A 12,749-nucleotide genomic window follows, 5' to 3' on the forward strand; every position below is an offset into this window, starting at 1 on the left:
ACACACACACACACACACACACACACACACACACACACACACACACACACACACAAGGTCTTGGTTAATTGATCAAAACATATGGCTAATAGATGAGGGACTGTGGTCTCAGGGTTTACTCTGCCCACCCAACCCCACCCTGTACAGACAGGCAATGACTTCCCATCAGCAGTAATGGACCTTGACCAAGCCTCATAAATAATTACCATCAACTGGCCTTGTCTGAACAGCCACACACAGCCAGTGGCAGCTGTGGATGGATGGATGGATGGATGGATGCTGGATGGAGGAGGCCACGTCCAGCCACTAGCCACTTGTAAAGATGTCTGATTACTACTGAGCCTCCCTCTTCCTCAACAGCTGCTAAATAGCAATGTGTGATACTTAATAAACAAAAAAAGGAAGCTTATAAAACTAGTATGAGCTTGTAACATTTCATGTCTCATCTATGTCAAGCTTTTCTATTTTATTTATTTTCTGAAAGACTAGAAACTAAATGAGGTATCTAAAACAGCCACATCGATCCTAAATTTTTAGCTATTCAAGATATTAAAATTTTGCATTCTATGCAAACAGTATTGGGGTCCTTCACTGTCCACTGTTCTATTTGAATAATAAGTAAAGATAGCAAATATTCCATCCTGCAGGTGTTTTCAATCCTCCTGAACAGGGGCCAAAACTACAAAAACTGACAACATTCTTACATGGGCTACATAATCAAAACTGAAAGGTAAACGACTGTACTTTGTACAGAATGCAGTATTTGTTTCAATTATAGGCTAAGGTGGTTTACATGTCAACCAAACAAACTTTTCTGGAATTCAACAAGTTTTCTGTCATCTCTTGCTTTTAAATTCAGTTACTGCATGTTGAGGAAAAGACTGAATTATATAAAATCCAAACTATTTATGAGCGTTTCAGTTATTACTCAGTAATGAAATTTTTCCCTTTACCCACATGGATTTGTGTTTTTAAAGCCAAAGCAAAACAGAACCCTTTATCTTCTCATGTATCAGCTGATTTACAAATGTATCTCTGTATTAAGTTCTGTAAAATGCAAATGCAAAAAATGATCAAATAAATGACACTTCCACAACAGAACTTTTTCACGTACGACATTATGACATCTCACAGTAGGAAAAGCACAAGTGTAAATAAAAAAATTAACAATGGATGAAAACCATTTTTGTCAATTCGTTTGGTCCTTATATTATTTGTGCTGGTTCACTGTAACACTGTCTTGACTTATCGGGACACTTGAATAGAACAGCGCCATTGTTAATGTTATTAGTAACATATGTGCTTTCCATATGATTACAAATCAAAATGCCCGCTCTGAAAAAAGGCATAACAGAAAAATATTGGCGGTATAGCTATTAGATTTATACTGATAGTCTTTCAAATGTATATCAGCCTATTTATTTATTTTTTATTCATTGGTTAAACAATGAGTTAACGAAGAAGCAGTTTTTCATCTTTAGTCTCTGGACAGATGTTATAAACTCAATCTAAAAACATACTATAAAAGTATAAGATTAAAATTACAAAGTTATTGAGATCACTTATAAGCATAACAGCTTAAACTGAAACAGCCAGCAGAATGGTGAGAACTCAAATATAGCTTTTTGGCTTAATAAAAGTACATTTGACTCCTGAAACAATTGTTAGACTTACTGCAGCTGCACAGTTAGAGAGTTGGTTTCAACAAGAGAGCCATAACTAACCATGTTAACAGCTGTAAAAAAATTAGTCAACTCTAAAAAACAAGAAATGTACAAAAAGTATTTTGGACCTCTGCTTTACTTTTGTAACCATAGCGACTGATAATTCAAAGCAGGTGCTGAGCTGTTGGGAAACTTTTTTTGGTGACACTCTATAAGCCACCAATGAAAAACGTGAAAAGTCTTTCCTCCACAAGAGGCCAGTGCTCCAGGAGATGAAACACAGCCTGTCTTGCTCAAGGACACTTCAGCATGACAGTCACCTACTCAATGTTCATCCCCGCTACCTCTATTTAGGAAAGAAGGGCTTGTTGTGCACTCTCACCTCCTGTCCCTGTCTCTGTCTCTGTCTCTGTCTCTGGAGCGAGATCGGCTCCGACGACTGGACCTCCGACTTCGGCTGGTGGTCACCCTGCTGCCGGAGGATGAGGACAAAGAAGAGGAAGAGGAGGATGAACGGCGACGCTGTTTTCTCTTCTTCCTGCTCCGACCGTCATCCTCGCTGTCAGAGGAGCGCCGACCCATGCTGGCAGACTGTCAGCTGGCCAGACACAGACACACACACACACACACACACACACACACACACACACACACACACACGAGTAAGGTTGCTGAGACGCTTTCTCTCTGAATTGGATACACAACTAAACCGAGAGCATCGACGTGGACAAACTAAACGATTTAACAAAGCCACCGGCACATTTCTCTACATATCTCATACAGAAAATGTTGTATTTTTGTAGCTACTTTCCCCACTGAGATCCAGAGAGGGACCTGGCTGTAGAGCTAGCTGATACAACACATAGCTTAGCTTATCAACCACATGTAGGGAAGTAACATTCGTGTTTTTTAAGACACGGAAACAGCTGGGAAGACACCGTTGTTGCACATGTTGTAAAAATAAATGAGGTAAAGTTGTTTTGTTTTTTTTAACGTGTTTTCTTTGGCGGCTAGCTAGCAGGCTAACTGTGTTGACTCCACTAATGTTTGGCGGTAGTTCTGGTTTTGACTGGAGCCTTCTAGCTGCTCGACATTAAACACGTATCACATTGCAGTCAGTAACCGTTACATGAAAGACTACATGTAGCAAAAAGAGAGACGTAACCTTAAAATGAAAATCCCGCTCCTCACCTTTAAATCGTTATGGAGCTCCACAACTCAACCACACACTGCTCAGAAGACTCAACTCGTCAAACCGGAAAGCGTCGATCGAGCCCAAGACAGCAGAATCACACGCAGAGCAATCGATGGACTGGCTGCTCTCATTGTTGTGTTATGGGTTTGAATTAGTTTTTCATGAATGAGCCAAAAATACTGATTTATATTCTGTTAATGCCATTTTAAGCACAGTCAAAACGGTTTATATTTTATTATATTTTTTGTATATTTTCGGCAAGTTTACAGGTAAAGAATTATACTCCCACTATTGCATGACAGATTTTAGGATAGTTGAGGGAGAATAAAAACTTGAAAATTAAAAAGAGCTTAAAAAGCAAGCTTTTTGGATGATGCATTTTCCAGTGCGGCCACTTTTGACACTGGCATTGACACTCTTTAATAAATCTAGAAGAACAAATTCGATTAATTAAGCAGCAACATATCTTCTTCACTTAGCTATAATTTGTATCTGTCATGTTGTACTCTCTGTGTAGTTTTTGAATTTAAGTCTCCAGTCAATGGAAAATATTCTAAATTAATAGGCTTATGACCTTTATTCGCGTATATCAATCGATAACAATCTGGGCTACTCGTATTACGTTTTGATCTGACAATGCCCACACTTACGCCGCGGATGATAACATAAGGAACTGGGTGCGTGAGTTGCAACTTGTCCGTGATAATTTGCATTAGGTAATCTTCTCCGATGACAAGCTTTTCCACCAATGTGCACCCAGGGAGAGCTGCAGAGGGCAGACGGAGCATCCAAACAATTTCCAGCAAAGTAGGATCCCTAATTACTTAATGAAACCCAGAAACACACGAAGGTGAAACGACCGCTGTTACACTGACAACGTTTACGAGTGAATGAATCGACGACGTGCATAGGAATGGCTGATAAGAAACAGTTTAATGGGGGGGGGGTCAATGCACATAGATACAAGAGGCTGCTTATCACTGCGATTAGGAATTCATCCTGCTTTCAGATGCAGCAGAAACAATAGTAATTAACGCCTAAGGTTCAAACTGAAACATCGTTAATATTTAATTAGGGGAATTGTTAGGGCTCTTGTGTGGAATTAGGGCTCCATATAGATTATCAATAAACACGCTTAATTTCGCATCAAATTCTTCCCGACGTTTTCAAAATCCCGCTGTATCCCGTTACTTGTCTGGCTATATGTTGCCTTCTCTTCCCTCTTAATTGCTCTCTCTCTCTCTCGCTCTCTCTCTCTCTCTCTCTCTCTCTCTCTCACACACTCTCTTCCTCTCCCTCTCCCTCTCCGCGGCTTTCACTTACCTCCACCGCAAGTGCACCATTGTTTATTTATTTTTGCAAATATAGGCAATCATTTCAGCGGCAAAAAGCGAGTTGAAAACGTTAATTAGTGAGCCCAATGGCAAAGCTTCGCAAGAGGCACTATAATTAAACGTTTAGCTGCTATTTAACATCCTAATGGCTTAAAAAGTCCACTGAGAATTAATATTAAGCGATAGAGTCTCACTAATGATGACAATTTAAAATACATAATTGCTGATTAGAAACATAAACCGACGCCGGATAGCGTCAAAATATTGAATAATTTGTTTCACAGCGTCCTCAAACTTTCATATCTGGCTTATGTCTACTCATTAATTTCATACATTTTAATGGCCTATTGTCATGCATGGACAATAATAATAATAATAATAATAATAATAATAATAATAATAATAAATAAGAAGAAGAAGAAGGATAAGAAGAAGACTTTCGATTATTATTATTACTAGAACATAAAATTAGGCCTCAAACTGCCGCAGTTCTGTTATCATATAAACTTTTTTTTTATTATTATTATTTCTAATATTTTGCGGTGAAATGCCACCTCAAATCCGCAGCGACATCAGCGCAGCACAGAAGACAAGACGAAAACCAATGGGTACGTTTACCAGGCCTAAAGCCAACTGTATGCAACTGGGGTTAAAGCCAAATATGTTCACTTGAGCTTCCTCTAAAACGCCCCGTGTAAGTCGTTGATGCTCCTCTCGGCATCCCAGCTGGTCCGCTTTTACCTCCTTTCTCTCCATGTCATCGCTGTCATACCTCCCCCAACCACCAGATCAGAGAGATAGAGTGAGGAGGGACTCCTCACCCAATGTGCTTCCCTCTCTCTTATCATTTTCAGATTTTTTTAAGCCACACCCCTGCAGAGAGCGAGAGAGAGGGAGAGAGAGAGGGAGGGAGAGAGGGAGTGAGTAAGTGAGGGAGAGAGGGAGAGAGAGAGAGATCCATGTCCATCTCCCGGGTGTTTAAAAAACTAACTCAGGACAATAGCAGCGAATGAGCGCTTAATTAAATTAATTAGTCCTTCTTGTCAATCTCGGATTAATGGCCAATAGCGACGGTGCTGCTTAATGTTTTTTTTTTTTTTTTTTTAAACTCCTCTTCTCTCCCTCTCTCTCTTCCATATCAGTGGAGGGGAAGGGGGGGTTCATCCCGGCATCCTGAGGGGAGGTAATTTGCACGGATCAAGGGGGCAAGGCGCCGCAAAGTATAAATACTGTGTCTTCAATAGAGGATCACCAGCAGGTTCCCAACTCCGCTACCAAAGGAGGAGGAATTGGCTGACAAGATATATCGTTATACATTTTTTACCTTCTTCCAGAGTTGGCAGCATCACCTGGTATCATTTTCAAGGGGTCGACTTTAAAACGAGCCACACCACTGATGTCTTAAGCTGTCGTGGAGCAAAGGGAGAGAGTGTGTGAGTGTGTGTGGTGTGTGTGATTTTTTTTTTTTTTTTTTTTTTTTTTTTTTTTTGGTTAAAGAGGAGAGTAAACAGTGATGGAAGAGCTCACTGCTTTCGTGTCTAAGTCCTTCGATCAGAAAGTGAAGGAGAAGAAGGAAGTGATAACCTACAGGGAGGTGTTGGAGACCGGGTCGACGCGAGCAGGGAGCAGGGAGTCTTTAACCGCGGAGCCGGGGAGCCGGGAGGAGGCGGCCGCCGTCGCCCGGAACGTTGCGCTCTCGCCGGGCAGGGAAACGGACGTGCTCGGCCCGGAAAGGATCAGGGACGACGGGAGCCCCAAACTCATTGACGGTAGGACTGCATGGTGTACAGTCTCTACCAGCGCGGCTGTCTAGAGGAGCCATAGTCTAAAAGAGGAGGAATGAAGTCTAGAGAGCAGGCTAATCGGACGTCATATAGGTTACTGATCATAGCCACGCTTTTATCTGAGAAACAGACTTAAAACATCTTCTGATTCTGATCCAAACGGACGCCGCAGATTCCAGTAGCCCAGTGGTGTCGTCCTCGCTCTAAGTTACAGGATGATCGCGCTCTGTCAAAAAAAAAAAAAAAAAGGGGGGGATTATATCGTCAGCTGCTGCTTTCTGAAAGTATCATTTATTGTTGTTAATGTTGGTTAGTTAGCCTTGTGCGCCGTCAAAAATCGTCCTCCCCAACTGGCTCTCTACCAGAAAATGATTGCTCAGAATATTGTCCATTTTAATCAGACGCTGGCAGCCTGGTAACGTCTTGCTGCGGCACATTTTAAAAGTTTCAATCCACAGATTGAGTGCATCAGGAAAGGCCTATGACCAGAACTACGGTATAATAAACAACAAGGCCTCCTGTGGTAAACTAAAAACCGGTGTTCTGCAATACGATAGGACCTAAGACCAATGTCTTGTATTTTTTTTATATCACAAGTTTATAAAGCAGCCAACATAGGTGCATTGTGGCTCTTCGTCTAAGAAACGCTGCAGTTTAGAAGCCTTGTGACAATGTAGAGTTTATCTTTATTCGTTGGTCGTCAGTTGTCTCGGGATGCTTTATATATCTTTTATATATAATGGCAATGTTTCATCGAGAGAAAAAAAAAAGGCGTATCATACACCTGACATACAGATCACTGCACATGAAAGGTGGAAATCGAGCCCTTTCATTTCACCCGCCGTACACAGATGTCTGTTTTCAGGTGTGAAAGCACATCAGTTGCGGTAGTTGATGGCGTGAATACAAATCTGGTGATATTACAAATATCAAACGGCAACAGACGGTGGAAAAAAATGTCGCGGTTGCCCTCAATAATTAGTTGTCTTTAAATATAACTGCGAATTGAAAATAATAGCAAATCAAAAAGGAAAAAAAAAAGGTTTCAAGAAAGTATAAAATCCACACAGTAAAGGTTTCCTTAAATAACAAGAATTGCTTTTGTGTTGAATGCTCTCAGATGAATCCCAACTAATTCCAACTAATTTTCCACATTTGCTGAAAAGCGAGGCAGCCGTCCATCTGTCCCGTGCAAGCCTGTTCACTTGCTGCCTTATGAAACCTGGGCAAAATGTGACAGCGCGCGGGACGAGGTATCTTAGGGCTGGGTGGCTTGTAAAAAAATGACATCTGTTCGTCATGGGCAGCCTGGTTAAGAGCGGAACTGCGACAAGCAAGTATCAGACATCCAACAGTGGGCACAGCCTTGCATATTTATAAGCAGTTAATAATTAAAGAGCTTTATGTAGCTCTACAAAACATCCGAGGCCTGATAGCTCTGTGATATTTGAGGGCTGGGAGGGCATCTTTCTTTCTTTCTTTCTTTCTTTCTTTCTTTCTCTCTCTCTCTCTCTCTCTCTCTTTCTTCCTTTCTTTCTGTAGCATCCCTAAATGAAGGCTTTAATTCAGTATGTATAGGTCGATAAAAAAATTCCTCGCTCTTCTGTGTTGGCTCCGACTATTTAATAGCTAGAGTCGCTGATGTAATGCATGGGGTTTTTTTTGTTTTTGTTGTTGTTGTTGTTCAGTTATTCTTCCCTTTAATGAAGTGCGGAGCTTACCAAACGCATCTAGTTTGGCTCCCTTTTAAGCACAATCCTGGGCTTTTACCTGTGTCAAACCGATGTTAAGTGCTGTGATCTGTATGAGAGCGAGGCCTGTTCTTCAGAATAAAAGCACATGAACATATTCCCCAAAACACGGTGACGGTGGAGGCCGGCGACGACCACAGGTTGGAAGGTCACGAGCGCAGTCACACGATGTCGATGTCTCCCTCTCCCCCTCGTCTGCAAAACACAGGCACCACGGAAGTGAAGGAGAGGAAGGAGGACTCGAAGCCCATGGAGGACGAGACACAGACTAAAATCAAACAGAGGAGAAGTCGGACTAACTTCACACTAGAGCAGCTCAACGAGCTGGAGCGGCTCTTCGACGAGACCCACTACCCGGACGCCTTCATGCGGGAGGAGCTTAGCCAGCGACTGGGGCTGTCGGAGGCCCGGGTACAGGTAGGGAGAGTCAATGCGCACCTGTAAAATAAAAAAAAAAGAAAAGAAAGGTAATTGGCATGATGATAATAATAATAATAATAATAATAATAATAGTAATAGAGGCAGCACTGAAGATCTTTTTCATAAACAGTGACCCCATTTTAAATCTAAGAGTACAAAATAAAAGCCCCATAGCCTCAAACATAATCAAAAATTAATTCTCATTCGTGTGAGTAGATGTTTCCTGTTCTCAAAAAAAAAAGTGGACGAGAGAGTGAGCAAAATACTTAAAAAAAAAAAAAAATTAAATCAAATAAAGAATATTATTAATAACGATTATAACAGAAGAAGAAGAAAGTCCAGTGACTCCCATGGTTCTCCCATATTCTTTCCCTTTTTCCGGAGGGCTTGGTATCCCGCAGAAACAGGTCTGAGGATGATAACTTTTGACTTTATGGAGGTTTTCAGGTAGAAGACAACCCTGCACAGACACACACTTGCTAGACCACAGTAGGCCTGAATTTGTGAAAAGGCTCAGAGGAGCCCAGTGGGTGTTTGCAAGTTTCAGTAAGTTGGCACAAGATTTTTAAAAGAGGATGAGACATTGTTAGCCATGTAAAAAAAAACAAACAACCTATTTTTTTCCACCATTATTTTCTGATCAGATTATTTTTCTCTCAGCATGTTTTGACTATTTAATTTGTGATAATTATCTCAATTAGGCCCTGCTTGTATCACGAGAGTCGTTTTAATCTTTATTGTCCAAATCCAGCGGAACAAATACGCCACACAAATATTTGCCCTCACTTTCTGGGTGTATGTTACCAGGGCCCTGTTTGTCAGAGCTGATGTCGTTTTTCATAGGGACAGACCATCTGCGCAGAAACCCAGTAAGGCTTCAGCCATCCGGGGGGGGGGATCAGACATGCCTTGTGTAACGGGAGCAGGGGGACAATGAACATATAGACAACTCTTCTCATCTGATTTATCAAACCCCTATAATATCTTATTCCAGACTCCTTTTATCCCGTATGCCCCGGCTCAGGGGAGGACTGAGCATTGTCTCCATATTGAATATGGCGGTCATTCTGGGGAAAAAAAAAAAAAAAAAAAAAATCATAAAACGGGCCCAAAAAGATCCCCATCCCAAACTCCCCCCCCCCCCCAACAAAAGTTAAAGCCAGCTTTTTGCAGGGCTCTCCCGGCCTGAACTGGAATCTCACCAATAAGGCGTATTGTGTCCCAAACAAGGAGCACAGCTCGGGGATTTGCATAAATTATGTATTATTTTCTACCCAAATCAAGAACAGCGCTCCCTCTCTCTCTTTTGTCTCTGTTGGAGTATTATATCTTTTTTTTTTTTTTTTTACCAGTTGCATGCAGAGACCACACATTTATTTTTTGATTCCTCTTAAAATTCTGCCCCAATCAATATTCGGCAGAGCGTTTGCTTTTATCATCGCAATAAATTGTACCTGAAGCCTGCAAAAAAAAAAAAAAAAAAAAAAAAAAGGGTCTTCCGATTGACATATTCTGTGGTCAATAAATGAAGCCAGCTGACAGCCAAATCAATATGATATTTCAATCATGCTTTCGCTGGGTGTATGTGGACCTAATGTAGGGGGAGATTGGAGGACTGACATGCTGTATTGTGGGCTAATTTAGCCCCATCTTTGTGTGGGAGATTCAAAGCAGATTATCATAGTAATAAATCGTTTAATCTGTGTTCCAAGGCTTTTCTCTGAAATTGCTTGTCGATTTCAACAGAAGGAAAAGAGAAGTGAGCTGTCTTTGAAGCGTTTTCTTTTTTTTTTTTTTTTTGCAAGTACGTGTTATGGCGGTGATTAGACAAAACTGCGAGGCATTTAAGCCTTTCTCTGACATGGATTTTCTGCAGATAAGGGTAATTAATTTCAGCGGTCATTTAATGAGAGGGAGATGCTCTCAGATCGCCTTGCTCTGATGTCCAAAACCGTAGCGTTGCTGCTATTCGATATCTGAGGGTCCATTCATGTCTTCGGGGACAGTAATCTATAGAAAGATGAAACCAACGCTCACAAGGTTATTCATTATAGTCCAATAGTCCTGCACATTTCCAACAAGGGTGTTTCTATTCTCCCAATAAGACTGTAATATCCCCTTTACGAAGGATGCACTGCTTTCCATTATTTGCTCCACTGTTTCCCTTTCTCTGCTCCTCCAGCCCCTCGCTCTTGCTCGTTGTAGACTAAATGTAATAATTAAAATCTGGGGTTAAGCAGTGTCATTAATATTTCAGTGCTCCTCGGGGATATTGTTTTTCTGCGGTTGTTGTCACTTTGAGAGGAATTACACATGGCCTCGCAAGCAGCTGCCAATCAGAAGGTCTCTAATTAATTTCTGTCCCTGCAGGTTTGGTTCCAGAATAGGAGAGCCAAATGCAGGAAGCAGGAGAACCAGTTACATAAAGGTAGGCTCTCATCCTGCATGCTCCCGCGAAGGCAAAAACTATAGGCTCATCGCCATTCTGTTCGATTCTGTTACAAGGCTGCTACATGCCCAAATGCCTGCGACATCCCTCATCCTTGTGCGCTGTTACTATTTGGGTGGGGGCTTCGTTTCCAGTTAATAATGCCATCAGAAGCACTGTGATTTCTTTATTGAGTGCGCATCCTGGGCGTTATTAAAGTTTCCTCCGCCAGTCAGCTTGCTGTTCGTTGTTCAGCCCTACGGTTTCCTTTTTGTGGTTTTGAATATTCTCCTCACAATGAGGCTATCATCAGTGTTGTTTTTTTTTTTTTTTTTTTTTTTGCAGGAGTCCTGATTGGAGCAGCGAATCAGTTTGAAGCGTGTCGTGTAGCGCCATATGTCAACGTGGGGGCTTTACGGATGCCATTCCAACAGGCAAGTTACTTTGAAGCGTCGGGTCTTAAAGCCACACCAGTCCCCGGACTGCTGTCTTGGCACGGGCTCTGCCCCAAGTGCTATGCAGAGACTCCAGTGCCAATGTAGGGGGTAACTAGACTCTTATTACCACACTGACAAAAACACCGTGCCAGTTCCCTCTATTGTTTAATGGGCCATTCATGCGCCTATTTCCTGGAGCAAGCGAACATGTCAGCAGGCCATAGTGCTACACGGTATAGGAGAGATGGCCGGGCTGTGGCCCAACCCAGGCCAGGATATTCTGAATGTTTTCTTACCACTATCCGCGAACGAAAACTAGGGTTTGGACCTGCTCTGTCCAATGCAGGTACATCCGCGGTAGGAGTGACTTGTTTCTGATATACTGAACTGTGCGTCTGTATGTGGGGGGCAGTGTGGTGGTGAGATTCTGGACAGAATAGTAAAAGTATGTACATAATGTATGCTACATTTCATTTTAGTGAACTCCAGTCCTTACTCTTAGCACCACCGGCCTGGTCCGGGTCTATTATCTTGTAGGCAAAAGGCCCGAGATTCCCAAAGGCGAGGACAGTTTGAACAGATTTTAGATTTCCTGCTATTGAATTAAAAACTCAAATTTGACCTTTTGATTCACGAGAGCTGCAGCAGCCACCAAAGTGTCAGTGATACTGCTCTGTGACTGGTGATGATGTCTTCTTTAACCACTAGGTCCTCATCCTGCCTCATCGCAGGCGCATACAGTTCATGGTTGAATCGCATCTACAGCAGTCACACCAGTTAAATGAGCCTTCAGACAACCCACTGCAAAGTTAACGCATGTTCTCCCCCTTCTCTCCCCATCCGTGCGTCCTGTCCCGTAGGATAGTCATTGCAACGTGCCGCCCTTCTCCTTTCAGGTGCAGGCGCAACTGCAGCTGGACAGCGCCGTGGCCCACGCGCAGCACCACCTGCATTCCCACCTGGCAGCGCACGCGCCCTACATGATGTTCCCCGCGCCGCCGTTCGGACTGCCCCTGGCGACGCTCGCGGCCGAGTCGGCCTCCGCCGCGTCCGTCGTGGCCGCCGCCGCCGCCGCCAAGAACACCAGCAAGAACTCCAGCATCGCAGACCTGAGACTGAAGGCCAAAAAGCACACGGCCGCGCTGGGACTGTGACGCCAGGGAGACACGCGGGCGCGAGGCGTGCGCACGCGACCGGGCGCGTCCTCGCGACTGAGAGACACCGAACATAAACGCTCGCAAAGGGAAAAAAATCCGAGGACAAAGTGTGAAAAAAAATTATCCATGGACGATATTTATGTTTTCTTTTTCTTTTTTTTAAAATGAAGGACGACGAGTATAACTATAAAAATATAGGCTATTTATGAGATAAAGAAAAGACGATGAAAAAGAGACCGTGATGCGATAGCCTACACAGACGTGAGTCTTGGAAGCCAAAAAAAAACAAAAAAAAAAAAATCAAAACAAAACAAAACGAAAAAAACCCCCCCAAAAAACAGTGGCGGATGGGATGGATAGCGAGGCCACGCAGGGTCTGTCTCTGCTGCTACGTGGCTGAGGAAGGCGGCGGGACACCCCGAGGAGGAGGACTACGCAGCTGGGACGGTCGATACTTTGCCAAACAAGGCGAATCATTCTGCAGTTGTTTTGTTCTGTTTTAATATTATATTATTATTGCTCTGATTTCATTTTGAACCTATATAGAGGCTGGCCTCGTTTTATTTCAAAAAAGCAAAA

The 12,749-nt window shown here is 42.7% G+C and overlaps 2 protein-coding genes and 1 long non-coding RNA gene across 5 annotated transcripts in view; 1 reads left to right on the forward strand and 2 right to left on the reverse strand.

Annotated features, from left to right (window-relative positions):
- rsrc1 (arginine/serine-rich coiled-coil 1) overlaps window positions 1-2,985 on the reverse strand; it is a 121,107-nt gene extending 118,122 nt beyond the window's left edge. Inside the window, exons 1-2 of one of the 2 annotated variants that reach the window (XM_040131709.1) lie at window positions 2,856-2,985; window positions 2,047-2,262 (exon numbers count right to left, since the gene is read on the reverse strand). In XM_040131709.1, the coding sequence (XP_039987643.1) occupies window positions 2,047-2,246 (200 nt within the window). In that variant the 5' untranslated portion in view covers window positions 2,247-2,262; window positions 2,856-2,985. The remainder of the gene's footprint in view (window positions 1-2,046; window positions 2,263-2,855) is intronic. The other variant, XM_040131708.1, reaches the window with a different exon arrangement.
- Window positions 2,986-4,699: 1,714 nt separating this feature from the next.
- On the reverse strand, window positions 4,700-7,988 carry LOC120792518. Its single transcript, XR_005707827.1, has 3 exons — window positions 7,748-7,988; window positions 5,518-5,599; window positions 4,700-5,066 (listed from the first exon to the last, which is right to left on the reverse strand). It is a non-coding gene; the product is annotated as an uncharacterized LOC120792518 (long non-coding RNA).
- On the forward strand, window positions 5,707-12,167 carry shox2 (short stature homeobox 2). Of its 2 annotated transcripts, none has more exons than XM_040131747.1 (5): window positions 5,707-5,962; window positions 7,937-8,145; window positions 10,519-10,576; window positions 10,922-11,010; window positions 11,874-12,167. In XM_040131747.1, the coding sequence occupies exons 1-5, from the start codon at window positions 5,707-5,709 to the stop codon at window positions 12,165-12,167; spliced, it is 906 nt and encodes a 301-aa protein (XP_039987681.1). The 2 variants fall into 2 exon arrangements, with proteins under 2 accessions (XP_039987681.1, XP_039987682.1); XM_040131748.1 differs by having other exon boundaries at window positions 11,910-12,167.
- Window positions 12,168-12,749: the final 582 nt, after the last annotated feature.

The sequence above is a fragment of the Xiphias gladius genome, chromosome 7 (genome assembly GCF_016859285.1).
Source record: "Xiphias gladius isolate SHS-SW01 ecotype Sanya breed wild chromosome 7, ASM1685928v1, whole genome shotgun sequence".
Classification (NCBI taxonomy): domain Eukaryota; kingdom Metazoa; phylum Chordata; class Actinopteri; order Istiophoriformes; family Xiphiidae; genus Xiphias; species Xiphias gladius.